General features: G+C 42.2%; 1 protein-coding gene across 1 annotated transcript in view; it reads left to right on the forward strand.

Annotated features, from left to right (window-relative positions):
• The window catches only part of C2CD2 (C2 calcium dependent domain containing 2), a 43051-nt gene that overhangs the window by 16534 nt on the left and 9990 nt on the right, over positions 1–16527 (forward strand). Inside the window, exons 5-13 of the mRNA XM_086477635.1 lie at positions 653–775; positions 1080–1200; positions 4249–4357; positions 7544–7605; positions 10019–10158; positions 10449–10620; positions 11388–11501; positions 13929–14056; positions 15203–15515. Of these exons, the coding sequence (XP_086333761.1) occupies positions 653–775; positions 1080–1200; positions 4249–4357; positions 7544–7605; positions 10019–10158; positions 10449–10620; positions 11388–11501; positions 13929–14056; positions 15203–15515 (1282 nt within the window). The remainder of the gene's footprint in view (positions 1–652; positions 776–1079; positions 1201–4248; positions 4358–7543; positions 7606–10018; positions 10159–10448; positions 10621–11387; positions 11502–13928; positions 14057–15202; positions 15516–16527) is intronic.

Raw genomic sequence — 16527 nt, forward strand, 5'->3', positions numbered from 1 at the left:
GAGAAGCTACGTGTATAAGCAAAATCTGTGGTCTGTTCTGATCCCACAGAGATAGTAGCGTTAAGTGCGGATTGCCATGAGTTTTTTGAATGGACAAACGTATGAGTTGGTCCCTCAGAGCAGCATGAGTATCTGTCCATACAGTGTGCTTCTCAGCAAGGTTGAAGACCTCCAAGCAATGCTGTAACACTTTTTTTTCAGTGCAGCACAGGATTAGCTTCTTCTCAGCTGTTGCAAGCTGGCATAACTCCCATTAAATCAGTGGAACAGTGCCGATCTGCTTATCTGATGACCTGATCTGCTCTCTCAGTGGGGTGCAAAGCAGTAGAAAATCTTTAAAATGCCATCATGAGATATAAACTGTTAATGAAACTTCTGGTTTTGTGGCTAATAGCTGTGCCTCCCTAACTCTCAGAACAGCATGTGACTTTTCCAGTGTATATTTGCAATTTTCCCTTAATGCATAATATAGAAATTTAAATAATTATTTGCATGATCTCTTGTTACGTTTTGTTGTTGGCAACAGAAACTGTGTCTCTCTCTGACAAAGTTAATGTTCAATAGCTTTGGTGGTTTAGATATGCCAAATTAATTTCTGCCTTAACTTGCTTCTTCCGAGTTACGAGAAGCATGATTGTTTGTTTCCTCTTAGGGACAGACAGCAGGGACATGTGCAATACCTGAAACATTCAGAGATGTTCTGAAGAACCTCTTTAGCTCAGTTTCTCCATCTGTAGTGTTGAGTACAAAGCCTACAGATATAAAGGAGGTTCAGGTAAGTCTTATTCCTGCCTAAATCTTGAGAAGTGTCCTTCGGCTTAATGTTTTTATTATATTCATGACTCAAATGAGCAAGTTTAACACTGTTCATTGATCAGAAACAACTGGAACACATTCTTTAAAACAACATAGCCTTTGGCAGTGAAGGCTTTGCGATCGTAACTCCCGTGTGGCCGTCTGCTCCCTGTTGATGTTAGACACCATCACACGTCTGCTTCCCTATGTCAATGTGACTGAAGTTAAAAGTTTTTTGGTATTTGCATATGCACAGTTCCTCTTGCTCTGCTTGCTTTTCACAGAATGTACAGAACGTAAGCCTTCTCCCTCAGGGCTCTAGTCCGCCTAAACCTCCAAGGGCTCATGAATTCAAACTGCTGGTGAAGAACATCGCGGTAAACCTAACGGATCACAGTGCTGCAGGTAACGTAGCCCACGCGATGCTGCTGATGTTTTCAAGCAGGGTAGTTGGTTTTTTTTTTTTCCTTTTGGATGAAATTATTTGGGATTTCTGGGTTACAGCCTTCTCTCAAAAGAAGATGTAAGAAAGGGCTGTACTCTGAGAAACAGACTTAGTCTTGCTTGTACATAACTGTGTATGCTTTGGTTTATTTATTTAAACACTTCCATCTTCTTGTCAACAAGTCAAATGAAAACAAACTGAAATGAGCATATTTATAAAGTTGGTTTATTATTTTCTGGATTTTCGTTTTAATTTCTAAAAGTTATTACTTTGGGTGTACCCAAGATGAGGAGCTGAAATCCAGCTCTGTATTTACTGTTAGCAATGACATTGGTTTGGTTCAGTATGACATTTTTACAGCTGCTTTTCTTTGCATTTGAGCAATTTGCTGACTTATCTAAAACTCTCCTTCTCTATGTAAGATCTTCTCAAGGGTGGTGTTTTGTTGTCAGGGATTTTTTTCCCCCCTAATAAAGTAACTCTGTGGGTAGAGGAGGGAGTATCTCTTGCAAGTGGAGAATGAAGCCAAAAAGGACGTCGCTGCCTAGTGAAGGTGCAGTGTTGGTTTTGGAAAGCAGCATCAAGCCTGTCTCACAAGGATTCAGGCTTCTTCAAGTGCAAGCATGCCTCCATCACTGATTGAGGCATGAGCAAGCGTATTTCAGATTTTGTCAGCGGAAGTACACATTTGAGGCTCTGTTATTTATGGTCACTAACAATTCCATAACAGTCTCTTTAATGGAAGCTTGTGGCTGCTAAATTGGGCAAGGCACTAGTTTTGGATAAATATATCCTATTTGCTATACTCCTTTTTTCAGTTAGATATAATACATTTCTGTCCTCGATTCTTGCGTAATGCCGCTTTGCTCATCCTGGCTGGAAGTGATTCCCCTAAAACTTTCCGCAGGCTTTTTTTAAAAATGAATTATTTTTAAAGCGGTTCTGGAACTCTTTGCAGTGAAATGTCCTATATAAATAAAACTGCACTGGAGACTGGAGATTGCAGGAAAACTCATTCAGAATTCATTATTATTCTACAAATTTGTAGTGCAAACGAAACTTTTCAAAAGAACAGATAATTTTGGTTGCCTTTAAAAGTCATGAGATGGGATATCTTGATGTGCATACGGTGCATACAACAGAAGATTCATCTTACAGGAAACCTCTCTGCCCCTTCCCTAAAAATGAGAGGAAGAGGGGACAATTACTGTGCTCTGCTTTGAGAACCCAGATATTGGGAGGCAAAATCACCATTTGCTATTCTAAAAGGAGATGGAGGGAATTTTGCTGGTTCTCTAGCAACTCTGGGAGTTTAAATGCTGTGGAACTAAGTATGAGAAATAAAGCTTCATAGTGGGGTTTAGCTAGTACGCTTGAAATCCAGTGGAAGTACTGCACAGCTGGGAAGATGCTAGCTTCTGGGCATAGCTTGCTGCGTTTTGATTATTGTTCCCTTTCCTTTTCCTGGCCTAGTCTCGCAGCAATAGTTAATTATCCTGTCGCAACTCTGAGACTCAATGAGAGCGTGCAATATTGCAGGCTAACCTGCATAGATAGACAGAGGGTTGGGGAGCAACAGTTTGTCTGTCTTGATCATTATCATCCTATAAATCATGGGTGCTAACAGGGTTTCTAGGTGCTTGTAGCTTTCCTATAGATATGTTAGTTCAACTGGTGAGTAATCAGTGGCAGAGCTGGTCTCTGCTTATGGGCTGTGCCCATTTTTTATCTCCTTAGTTTGTGTATGTAAACAAAGATTATCCTAGATTTAGTACTCTGCGGTCCACAGTGTATCATCTCGGGCAAAAGTAATTTCTGCTGTAAAGGAAAAAATTGTTAGTCGTGTACACCGGGGTGTGCGGGGCAGAAGTGCTCAAATACGCTGTTCAGTATCAGTCGGTCAGTGGCTCCAGTGTAATTTCGGGCAGAGCTATACAGGCGTTTCTGCCCTGGGCTGCTGAGCACTGCTGGCAGCAAGAGCAGGCTGCAGAGACATATGGCTGGGTTAACAGAAAACAGCCCTAGGTTCATTAGCTCAGGCTCAGCTCGCTATGAAAGCAGCTAAACTACTTACTCCAGGGTTAGCTTGGATCCCAGATGTGTACACAGTGCTTTGTCTCCTCTAATAACCTTGCCAGGTCCAGGCTGCTTCTGTGCTCATCCACAGCCCCAACGCACCACCAGCAGATAACTGAGAGTTGATGGTAGTAAATATAAACCTAGATTCTTCTGGAGAACTGGAGGCAGCATATCTTTTTGTTTGCTTTGCACACAGTCAGTACTCAGTGTTTTGACGCATTCCTTGATATTTTGGAATGTTGGGACCAAAACAGTTTCTGATGCTGTGAAAGCCATACAAAAGAAACTGTTTTAAGAGGAATATGTTGTGCAAACTTTCCAATATGCCAATTTGCCACACTATCAAATTCCAAGATCGAGGTGGAGATAATTCTGCACCAGTACTCTAAAAATGCCATGAACTTGTTAAAAACCTCAGTTCACAAAGCCATTGTTGATTAACACTACTGTCATCGTTCACTTGCTATCAGAAAAAGCTTGCTTTGATGTGCAAAGAAACCATTGTGACTGTGGCCAGCAGGAACTTAGAAAACTTAAGTTTTTTTAAAGCAACTGAAGGCAACTTTCCTCCTTCCCTGCCTTGTGCCCACACCGCCACCTCCTTGCTGTTCATGCTGTGTCCCTGTCCTTTTTGATCTTTTTATGCCTGCACTTTTTTGCTTTGTGCCAGAATTCAAATCTGGTCAACATGTTTCATGCTGTGTAGAACAGTGCATAAGATGATGATGCAATCTTGACCAGTGCCATGAATGTAGATGGTATACAGACTGAAGGAAGAAATTTATTCTGTGGGAGTGTGAGGAAGTGCTTGCAATAGCCTTTTCAAAAGTGTGGTATGTAAGGAAGGGGGTGGTTTGCTTTCTTTTGAGTAAGTGTGTCTCTTGGTGATAGAATGTTAATAACTGGATATTTTTTTCTTGTCCTTACAGGCAGCACAAACCTTGCGTGTATAGTTCAACTGAATGACCCTATGCAGAAGTTTTCCAGCTCTGTAGCCAAAAATGCTGCAAATCCCTTTTGGAAGGAAGAGTTTATCTTGTAAGTAACTTACCTACTGAGAATACTTTTATAGTAAAGCATCTTTTTCTTTTTTTTTTTTTTTACTTAAACTGTGTGAGGTTTTTGAGGGAAGAATGGCATTTTGAAAAACATCCAGTCATGTGGCCTCAGACAAATCTGGAGCTGTTAGGGACTTCAGGATATCTAATTACCCTCTGCATGGATACAAAATCAAATAGGTCTCTAGATCTTCCTGGATATATATCTGATTCTAGTACATGACAGCAGTTACAGGCATAATAAATCACCCTCTGCTTTCATACAGTGCCAAAAAAACATGTTAGCAAAGTTTTGAAGTCACTTTACCTTGAAAACTGCATTTGTGGAAATCTGATGTGTCTCTATTCCCTTCCCTGAGTGGGAAATGTAAATGTGCAGAAACATTGACCGTCTAAAAGAATGGTGGCTATGATTAAAAAGGGAGTGTATAACTAACTAGATTTTTTTTTTCCTGGAGAACAAAAAATGGGACTTTTGGGCAGCCTGCATGGTATTCTGTGATTCACACAGCTTCTGTAAATAAGGTCAAAAGTGAGCAGTTCTAACGCTATTTTCATTTCTACTTTCTAGCAGCACAGCAGAAATACCTGGTAGCTTTGCACACAGTACTCACTGTTTTGGCGCTTTCCTTGATATTTTGGAATGTTGGGACCGAAATATTGTACGAGCTGAGGAAGGGAGAGTCACTGATGGTGGGAAGGGTCAGAGGGTGGTTTCTGTAGTGGCTTTAACCACATGCACAGGCAGGCAGAATCAGCTTCCCAGGGGAATAGGGTAGAGATGCTGTCATGCAACATCCTGCAGATACTGATTTCTTTTTTTTTTCAACCAGGTTATTAAGGTGAGAGGCACTTCTTGCACAGTGGAGTCTCTCTGGTTCTTTCTGTAGCTTTCCTCTGCCATCTCAGTTCCATTTCTCCCTCTCTATATAAAAACACATATTTCAGAGAGTAATGCTGCTTTTTTTCGTGTGACTTTTTTTTTCCTACTGTCTAGTCACAGCCTGGCATCCAATGTATCCGTTCCTTCTCTTGAAAAGCAGAGGCTTAGCTTACAAGGAACTCAGCATATATTCAGACCTATGCCTGTCCGTGCTGAGTGCTCTCTTCCTCAAGGAGTGGTGTACACTTCTGCGTGCTTCTCCTCAGCTTGAAGGGGGAGTGAGCATGCAGTGCACGCGTATTTTTCTGCCTCCTTATCACAGTCTGCTGGACTGAGCTTGTGAACGTTACGGAGCGTACACTGCTGAAACAGGAGAGCTTAGGGGAAAAGTGACAGGGGCTGCTTGGTTAGAAGAAAGGCACCAGGGTTGGTCATCACAAGTTGTACAGGACTTGGAGAACATCGGACCCCTCTGCATGTGTGCAGGAGGTGGAAGTGATTAGAAATCACTGCAGTCAGCAAATACAAATCGATGTTGTGGAACAACACAGAAAGGCCTCACCTTTTTATGTGGTCTGATGGAGGTGCGTACAACTGCCTCTCGTCCTGCTGTCAAGTGGAAACCCAGATGAGGACGCTCTCTTCCTTCAGACAACGCACAGTCCAATGACTTTTAAAGTCCGATTTTGGTTATGAGGACCAACAGTTTTTGTGGAAAGCCACAGATCAGACAGTGTTCTGTGACAGTATGCTGCGTTGCCATCAAGACTTAAGGATTAACATGATGCAATTTCTTCTCCGCAATAAGAGGGGGGAAGAATGCACTTCTGTAGCAGCTTTCTATTCTAGAGTATTGCAAAGTGCTTCAGCCACTGGGTCCGTGAGTCACTTCAGCCATCTGTTGGTAGAACACCATCCATGCTGGGTGTTGCGGAGCAGACATGTTCCTAGTGATTTTGAACAGGAAACTTGTCAGAATAATACCCTTTCCAACTGAAAGTGCAGAGAGAGGGCAGGCAGGATGTGATTAAGTTGACTGGAATTTGGCCTTGATGCTAGGGATAATACTGGGTTTTCCGCACTGTTGGCTGCTTTTCAGAAGTGCATGAGGTAAGCTTGGGGACTTTCACCGATGAGTGATCAGGATTTGGCTGCATACCTTCTTTCAAGTTCACATCCCCCCCACACACACACACTTTTTCCCTCTTCAAAAATGAAAATACTCACCAGTCTGAAGACCAGTGCACTGACTGCCATGTCAGGCTCTGCTTTAGCTTCATGGGAAAAGCAGCAACAGTACCATGAAGGTGCTTCCTTTTAAGTTCTGGAGGTGCAGGAGGGGACGGGAGTGGCAGGGAAAAGCTTAACAGCTGCTGCATAGATGATGTCCCACAGCATCTAATGGAGGTGGGATGCCTGCAACCAAGATCACACTGTCCTCAAATAAAATACATACGTATGTGCCCTTGAGGTTTTTGGCAGAACACCTGCTGTGAGGGTTATAAAATCAAGTTTTACTGGAAGGTTCCTCATTAGGTATGCAGTTTGCTTTGCTGTCTCAATTAGAGGAAAGGTTTTGTATCTGTTGTCTAGTCCATCTTAGGAAGTACCACACATGCCAGCAATTCTGCTAATAGTTCACATTGGTTCTGTTGCACAGAAACTAGTTCTTGTTATCTTGCAACATCCTCAAGCCTTATTTTGGAAAAGTAGTACTGACTGTTCTCACATAAGACTGTAACTACTTTTATTTATTTGCATCTATCCTGCTTTTGCAGGACAGTTTCCTGCTTTGACAGGATACCCCACAGCTTTAAATGGATTGTTGATTTGACCTGTTCCGGCATCTTGACCTACTAATTTGATCCTGCCAGGAAAAACTAGCTTCTTAGTGCTGTGGTGTAGCCGTCAGACTAGAGACCAGCATCAGCTTGAAGGGCAGTGTTTGTCAACTAGCAAGAAGAAGAAAAGCCTCTGAAATTATAGGCAATCAAATTTCTGCAACAGTGCTGGAGAGAAGCAAGCAAAGTTTTTCTGACTATGATCCCTTTAGTCAGTCTTACCTGAGGTCAAAAAGACGCTACGCATGCAGCGTACCCAGTAGCCCGGCAGTGCTGCTGTGTAGTGCTGCCTGCCTCGGTGAGCCAGTTGTACTGCCTGGCATAGTGTGGGCCAAGAAAAGTTAGGGTGTCGGCAACCAGAACGGGAAAGGGGAAAAATCTTAAGTGGGAAGGAAAATCTGCTCGCCTGCGAAGACCTAACATAGTTTCATTTACTTCACAGTGAACTAAGTGCCAAATCAAAAGCTTTGCAACTGCAAATAGTAGAAGATGGAAAATTGGATAGTAAGTATTAAAACTGAATTGTTTTGCATGATCAGCTTGTGAGCCGTGCTAAATGTTGACATAGTCCTCTTTTAGTTCTACCTGGCTGTATAGCCAAACAAGAAACTGTCAGATTTCTGAACCTGCATTAAAGCATAGATGTCTTCTGCTGACTTGTCCTCATATTAAAATCAGCTATGCCTCAGGCATGGCTCTAGGCAGCCCTGGAGGGGAAGAACAGCTCTCGAAGGGAGATCAGCTGAAAATAGCCAGCCAAACTTGCACAAAACGGGCAGCTTGGGGAAAATTTATGATTTAAGTTTGTGTTTTTAAACTCCTTAAGTCTGTCCTCAAATGTAGGTCCCAGAGTTGAAATCTATGAAAAATTGTGGAGCTTTTGGGCAATGGTGATTGACCTGGGTTGAGTGCTGTCTATATACACCTTTACTTCCATCAGTAATGATGGACAGAAGAGAGAATGCAGTGTTCACGTGTGTCTGTCCTCCACTGAGTTAAGGTTACAGAGAAACCTTGAGTTTCTTTCTAGACTGTCAACATACTGAGTCTTCCATGTGCTGATAACCTATTTTTTCAGCCTTCTAAACTTTCTAACAGATCCACTGTGAGCAACTTTAGTTTCAAGTTAAGCTGTCCAGGTCTTCTGTGGCTGAAAGGGAATCATGGGTATTAATCCTAAATCCTTCCTTTTCAAGCCCCCAAGGCTGCCTAGCAATTGACAGGTGTAAAACACACTAATTCTGATAATATTGTATTAAGTATACAACATGGGGGATAAAATATTTTTTCTACTTGATTTTGTTGTTGCAGTTTGCAGTTAGCCTTCAGCGGCAAGAAAACCCCTCTGCAGAATTACTCCATTTGGTTTATTTGGAGAAGCATTACCTTCCTAGTGGGGGTAAGGGTAGGTGGGTGCTGAGACCAGAGAGCATGTTGAGGTGTTTACATGAGCTTTGTAAGCATGCTCCAAATACTTCATGACTTGGGCTTTACTGAAGTGGTGACACAACATCATAAATTCTTCTCCTATATGCTGCATGTTCTTTTGCTGATACAGAGTTTTGCTGTAGCTGGAAATAGTAACTGTATTCCACCTCTTGGATCCATTTGCTTTTTTCCTTCTTATGTCAGGTTTCAGGTGTAAAACAAACAAAAAAGAACCATTATTTTTTGACATTCAGCTATTTATCTGTGGTTTAGTACCATCAGTTGTATTTGACTTCAGGAAAAATTTAAAAGTATTGGCCAAAGCTCTTCATATCCAGTGATTGAAAAATGGTACTCTTTATTCATGGAGTCTTGTGATAGTTGATGAAGGCTTGGCCAATAATTTATTAGGAGATATTATGTTATCTAAGTAATATAGCCAAATGGACTGTGTTTGATTTTTGGTTTTGGGTTACTGTATTTATTTTTATTTTTAATAATCTAGATATACGAAGTTGGTGCAATACCTTGCATATGATCTGTGAATATTTGAGGGACTGTGAAGTCAAATGTAGCCAAATGCTTTAAAAAATTTCTCTGATGTGGATGCATTTTTTTTTTTTTAACAAAAAAATGGGTTCTGTATACAGTCAGCAAATGTATATTGTTTCTTGCATAAAGTTTAGTCTTGCCTGTACCTGAGCATCTTTAGTAATGGATCTCTCAAACAACAACAGAACGTTCCACATCCTACTGTGGGTGTAGCTACCAACCTGCTTTCTTGAAGGAAGAGGTCCCAACCAATTGCACTGACAATCTTCTACCCCACCCCCACCCTATCTTAGTTGTTCTTCCCCTAAAAATTTGAATAGAAAACTCAAAGTAGAATCATATTAGTGAGAAGAGCGACGGGTAATGTGAATGTAATGTAGATCTGTTCCTGTCTTTGAATTTCTCAGAAAACGAGGATTTCAACTCTGAAATCCTGCAGTAATTTTGCTAATAGTTTGCTCCAGCCTAGTGTAGCTGATAAAGTACGAGGAAGAACAAGAGAACTGCTGAACTTGCACTAAAGTTCAAATTAAGAAAGACTATTCTTAATGCTGTACCAGTTTACCAGGAATCCAGAGTGTTCTCTGAAATGGAAGTTGCAGGTAACTGGTTATAGAGATTGTTCAAGAACTTCCTAGTAATATTTCTAGATGTTTTCTTTTCCCCTAAAGCATTGCGCACATACAGGAAAAAAATGGCCAGAAATAGTGTCAAAAAAGTAACGTTTTATGTCTCCATTCCTTCCTGTTGCACAGTGTTAGTCCTGGCTGAGTTGTAAAATGGAAAGCAAGCTGTGAAAACAGCCGTGCCTGCCCTGTGGTGTAGAACCAGTTCTTGCAATTAGCTGCCTGTGTTCCTCCTCCTTTTCCATCTTCTCACCTCTGAACATACTGACAGCTCAGATGTGCGCTGATTTTGTTGATTTTATGTCTTCTAGGTCCTTTGTCTGCAAAGGTGACTGTACCTCTAGACTTGTTCAGGAAACAACCTTCTGGACAGCAAAGCTTTGCACTGAACAGCAGAGCCAGTGAGAGCAGCCCAGAGCCGGGGCCCGGGCTGGGATCCATTAGTGCAGAGGTACTACTGCATTTGGATGGTTTTACAGTGGATCTTTTACTTCAGGAAGTACTTGGGAATGCCATTGCTGTGCTCTGGACTGTCGCTTGCAGCACAGTCCAATTTGCGTCCAAGTTAAGAGTAGTGCACTGAGATCGCATGGTAACACTTCACAGGGTGTCTGTGTCTGTCAAAAGTTAGCTGTTTGGCTCTTGAATGTTAGCAAAAGTGCTAAAGGAGTACTAGCTACAAGTGTTAGTGTTGTTCTTGGTTGACTGTGCTTCTAAGGTGACTCTTTTTGGTCCTCCCAGTTCTCTTTTATAGAGCCCAGCGAATTGAAGACATGGCAAGTCTCTTCTCCAGTGGCAGCCACTAAAATAGAAAAGGATCGCACTGTGATGCCCTGTGGGACTGTGGTCACTACTGTAACTGCTGTGAAAACCAAACCTCGTCTAGAAGGGAGATCATCTCCACTGAGCACAGGTGAGGAAGTCCAGTTCTTTCTGTGCTTGCGCTTAGGATTATCTGTGGGGAACAGAAGTTGAGGAGCAGAGTGGGATGTAAAGAAAGGTACTGTTGCCCAGATTTCTCTGATGTGGGGGAGGTATTGTTTGTATTCTTCAGAATGAGGTTTTTGATTTCCATGAAGCCTTGTTCTTACAAGAGGAATGGTTAATGCTTCTTTTAATACACACATTAAAGCTGCATGGTAGAGTGATAATGCAGAGGAGCTCGGGTTTGGTCAATGTTTTTCCACATGACGAAAGTATGAGACTGTTAGAGTGTTTGCCAATGACAGACCATCTTGTGCCTTGGTCTGTATTGTAATTTCTAATAATGATTGGTGTGATCTTGTGACAAAGGGGGTTTTTTTCAGTGTACCTCTCAGGAGTAGCCTTTCTGATATCCGATTGGATAAGTATGAAAGAAAAACCTCTAAACAGTCTTTGTGTGAAGTCTCACAGCGAGCTGCACTCTTTTGAGTTGTTTAAGCAGGTGTTTTACTTAAGTCGGTGTTGTCTAGCGTATCACAGTAAAATGTTTTAAAATAATAAATTCCTACACTTCACAGGCCTGTTGGGGTGAAGTTACCATAGACAGCATGAATTTGAATTGTTGAGAATTTGTATTAAACAACTTTCTCAAACACTTAGGATTTGAACAGGCTTTAACATTGGTGTAATAAATTCTTATTATTTTCATAATAAATGTCTTGAATAGTTTAAATAACCAAAAAACTTGGTCCTCAGATTCTCCTGTGAAAACTCCTATTAAAGTAAAGGTGATTGAAAAGGATTTCTCCGTTCAAGCTATCCATTCTCATGGTGCTCCAGTCAGCAAAACGTTATCGTCTTCAGATACAGGTAATAGAAATGTTCAAAGCTGCTCATAAGAATACGTCTCTCTGCTACACATGGGATTAATGTAATCCTGTTAAAATAACAGCAAACCCATATGGCTACTGCCTTTCAACAGGCACTGAGATGTTTATGTTAGCAAGTACTGTGGTTAGGGATATAGCAGTCTTCTGATAGAGGTCTGGTTTTAATTGGTGATCCAGATTATTAATTTTGAATAAATAGCAGTGAGCTGTGGTTTGGAGAGGGGAGGTGACTGGATAAAGCCAGGCTATCTTTTCTCTTCCTTTTAAATGAAAGATTCCTCCTTTGTAAAGCATGGGGCACACTGCACAAAATGAAAACCCTGTGAAACTTACCTCCAAGGCTGTTGCGAAGTCCCCCCTGTCTGAAGAGAGGGCAGGAGGGTGGACTGAATTAAGGAAGACTGAATTCAGTTCTAGCCCTGCTACTGGGCTCTTTCGTGCTAATGCAAATACACAATCTTGCTGTGCCTGTTTTTCCACCTTCCTAAGTCACCTGGCCTACAGCTGAAGTGCCTTCAGTGTCAGGTGGCATTGATAATAACTTTGATTATAAATTCACTTTGACTGCGTTAAACTTGATTTTGACTCTGGTGCATTTTACCTTTTCAAGATGCAACTCTGAATCCTCAGCATATTTTTCAGTCCTGTGTGTAGTCACCATTCAGTCTTTTTCTGTAGCTCTGTATGGAACAGTAATGAAAGATGTGACCTAGTCTAGCTGCAAATGGCACATGATGTGGAGTCCGGTTTTCTTTGTACAGGTTTGAGTACAGATGGGACAATCTGGAGATGGTCTAGACTGCTCCTGGAAACAGTCAAAGGCTGGCTGAGAGAGAGAAACATATCAGCCAAAAGACAGAAATCTGGGGAAGAGCATGAACCAGTTAACTGTGAATAGCTGTAACAGCACTTGTGTCTTTCCCTACCTCTAGACTAAGAAGTACTCCAATACCATGAAGCAGGATGCTATTACTAAGCCAACTATTAAGATAGTGCTGGACTTCTGAGTTAACTCTCATAACTGTTTATGATATTAAAGATACAAAGCACTTACTGGAAAACTCATCTGAAGACAATTTAGAGCATGTTGATATGAACAGTGTTTTTCTTTTTGTGAGAGTGCAGGGGAATTTCTGTGAAACGTTTATACAATACAGCAGGAAAAAACTACTCATTAGGACAAAAGTTTAAGCCAGAGGAAAGAAATACAAAGGAGTGTTTGGTGTGGCAGTAACTTTTATTACAACCATCATGCCAAAATAGTAACATGCACTATGGAAAAGATGCCGTGGCCGTGCCATAGTTCTGACAACAGTAAGAATTAGCAAGTGCCACTGCTGTCCTGGATGCTCTCAGCTGTTCCTGGGGGCTTTGCAGTGGCTAGGGAGGTGGAAAAGTAGGGGTTTATAACGAGTGTGCAGTCACGCATGAGCTTGCATACCCCTTGTACGCTCATGCTTTTGAAGTTCCAAAAGTATCTGAGATACTTGGTGCAGCATAATTATTCAGGCCTCATCTTTTATTGCATTAATATCACAGTAACTAAAGACACTGCTGGTTTAATTAACTCTAGTGCAATTCCTGCCTATATTCTTTTGTTGTTAAAGCTCTTTCTAATAGAAAAGCCCACCTCAGACAATTAAATTGGGAGGGGTGTGGGGGGGTGGTTTCATTAACTTTCTCAGCCTTGTTTATTCCTCGACTAATTTGAATAGTGTGAGTTGGCTGTGCCCAAAGTGCTTGCATACTATGTGCCAGAAATGGACATGCTTAAAAATAAACCTGTGTTTGTCATTAAAAAGCACTTTATAAAGCAGGTTTTTTATTCCTATGCAATGTTCGAAGGGGCAAAGGGGGTGCACTTTACAGGTTTGGAGGCAGCTGATAAAGAGCAGAGTGACTGCCACTTTGCCTTCCCCATCCTATCATAGTGTCAGAGCGAATCTGGAAATTCTGAGCAAGGATGTTGGGGAAAAAGAGCAAAATAGCTACCTGAAGAAGTAGTGGCACGTGCCACCTTTGTACTATGTTAGAACTATGGCTCTTCATGACTGTGATACCTGATGCTCTACCCACTGCTTCTGGATTATAGTCACCGCAGTGCAGCAATGCATTGAAATAGTTGGATGTTTTGTCTAGGCTTCCAAAACCTCCTGTGTGCCCAGGGCAAGGGTTTGTAAGTGCAACTTAGGTACCTTTTCTCAAAAGAACGGGTAACAGAAGGGAAAGACAAGACCCCAAAGCTGGGTGGTGAACTGAGAGATGTGTTGGTATGTCTGGTGTTTATCCCATTTCTGCTAATTTCTTTGAATTTCAAGTCAAGAACAAATTCTGCCTCTCTTCGCTCTGCTTTTTCCTGGTGGGTTTTTTTTTTCTCCTTCCCTCTGAAATAATGCTTTCTTTTCAGAACTGCTGGTACTGAATGGCACCGATCCTGTTGCAGAAGCAGCCATTCGGCAGCTAAGTGAGTCTGCAAAGCAGAAGCTGAAGTCTCCTAGAAAGAAAAGCACCATTATCATATCGGGGGTGTCCAAGGTAGAGCAGAAAAGAACTCTTATATTTAATGCTTAGTACGGTAAAGTGCTCTGCTGAGCGCGAAGTTAACTCCATGTGCGTTCTGCTGTCTCCCATTCAGCAGTCTCTGCAGGATCTAGGTCTGTGTGCCTGTTTGTTTCAGTAACTGTTTCAGGTTAAGCTAAATCAGGGTGGGTTTGTTGGGGAGGCTGTTGTTTTTTAATTGTTAGATTTGACAGCCTGACTAAAAATGCATGGTATCCTTGGATGGAAGTGGGATGATAGGGATTTGGGAAAACCAGTTTAGGTGAGAACAGAGGATAATTAGTCCTTTTCTGTGTTTCGCCCATAGAGGGAAAATGCGCAGAAAAAGTATGAAAGATTTTTCTAATTTTTTCAAAGTTGTTAAAACCCTCTGAAAAACCTCCTGGTCCTTTGGGCTCTGTTCCAGAGGGAGGGCAAAGAGAAGATTTGTTTCTCCCATGGTTTATAGCATTCTTCCAAACTCCCATCTGATGCTTGGTGCCTGCCTGTAGTCCTCTCCCTGCAGGCTGCTGTATGGACATTTGCTATCTAGTCTTGCTCTTAAGCAAAGGACCCCTAAAGACCCCTGAGTGAAAGCCGAGTCAGTGGGCACGGATCCTCTTGTGATCACAGTGCTGTGCTAAGCAGGGGAATGAGGATCAGCTACCACAGTGATGGATGTATCTGCTTGGGAAATGGGGGCGCTGGGACTGAGAGGGTTTGTGTTTAGCTGGTGTAGATGCCAAGAAGTCCTTCTACAAGATGAAACACTTCGACGTTTATTTTCTTAAAAAGGCCAAAACATTATTGTCTATGCCTGCTGATACTCCGTTACAGCAGCCCATGTAGGAAAGAGTCCTGTTATTAGCAGTGGGGCTGGGGACAGGTGGGAGTCATGTACTTAATTTTTTTTTTTTTTTTCCAGTCATTTAGCGTTAACAACATTGTTAAAACTTGGCTATGTGCTCCTGTCCTTCAGTGGAGCCAAGGAAGCCTCACAGTGGCTTTCTGATAGCCCTGAGCAATACAAGTAAAAGTGTAAAGGAGAGAAAAAAACTTTTGCAGGGAGGTTTGTTGGGTTGTTTTTTTTTTTTTCCAGCGGAGTGGCTTGTGTCAGTGTTGTCTCTTATTTTCACTGGGCAGACCTCTTTATCTCAGGACAGTGAAGCTGCGCTGATGATGGACTACGCTGCAGCCATGGACAGCTCATGCAAAGAAGCAGATCCACCCACTGTGGAGGAAGCTGTTGCGAAAGTCACCTCCGATGAAAAGCTATCGTTAGGTGCTTCAGAAATAGAACCTGATACTGACCCACAGCAAAGTGCCCATAAGGCTTGGGGTTTGGAGAACGGCAGCCAACAGTGGGACACCAACACGCTCTTAGACCAGACCGGTGAAGAAATATCTGGGAGCTCATTAAGTGTTTCAGAAACTGGGAGCGTGAAAAAATCTAAAGGTATGTGATCCCCACCTCCACTTCAAAGAATGACTGCTTTCTCTACGTGATTGGCAGTGCCATGCAACACTGTAATAGTTCATTCTTTCTTACTGATTTTTGTCCTTAAGCTCCTTGTGATTGTGGTGTCAGTTGAAGCTGTCTTACTAGCAGCCATAAAGAGTGCAGTCCTCAGTCTCTGTGAGCCAGGTCGGGCTCTCTTACGCTCTCCTCCGTCACAGAAGGGCTCACCCTTAGAAGTTGAAGGGCAGCTCACTAAGCCCAACTCAGTTATCTGGGAGAGAAATAACTAGCCACGTTGTCAACTCCTCAATGAAAACTGTGTTCTTGTAAACAAGGACTGAGCTGTATTAGCAGCCCCATTACTAACGTGAAGATGGCAGGGTTCCACGGTTGCTTTCTGTTCCGTTCCTTCTCCTTCACATGTCTGAGCACAAGACTCCCCTGCCCTCACTAAAGCATGCGTTCAGGAAGCACCACAGCTAAACCAGAACTGCATTCTCTCTTAACTGCCCTTTTCACTGATTTCATTAATACGTAGTTTGCTGAAGAAAATGGAATAAAAGGTAATTTAATAAGTAAATGAGGGGTCAGGTAATTTTGCTTCTGTAGTTACACACCTAGATAGCTGCAGTTTGAAAATGTCTTAGGATTCTTTGTGTTTCCTCTGTAAATCCATTAACCCCTGAGGCTGTAGCACTGGTTTGTGGCTAAGTGGGAAATCCAGGGGCTGTTAGGTACTCTGACACAAGAGCCAGTGCAGTGGACTGTGCCCTGAACAGGGCTGCATGTTGAAGTTGCAAAAATTGTTGTGTTTCTCACCCATATCCATCCCTCTTTCACTTCATTATTGTCTGTTCTTTCCTTACCCAGAGATACTGTAAAATGGCTTACTACAAAACCTTGGTATGTTACTAGATCATCATAATCCCCCCCCCCCCCTCATAAGGCATACACTGAACCTCTTTGCCAAGGCTCTCCCTTAGAGCATGGAGGTTTTCGGGCCTTCTCC

Source organism: Leptosomus discolor, chromosome 1, assembly GCF_034619465.1.
Source record: "Leptosomus discolor isolate bLepDis1 chromosome 1, bLepDis1.hap2, whole genome shotgun sequence".
NCBI classification, from domain to species: Eukaryota; Metazoa; Chordata; class Aves; order Leptosomiformes; family Leptosomidae; genus Leptosomus; species Leptosomus discolor.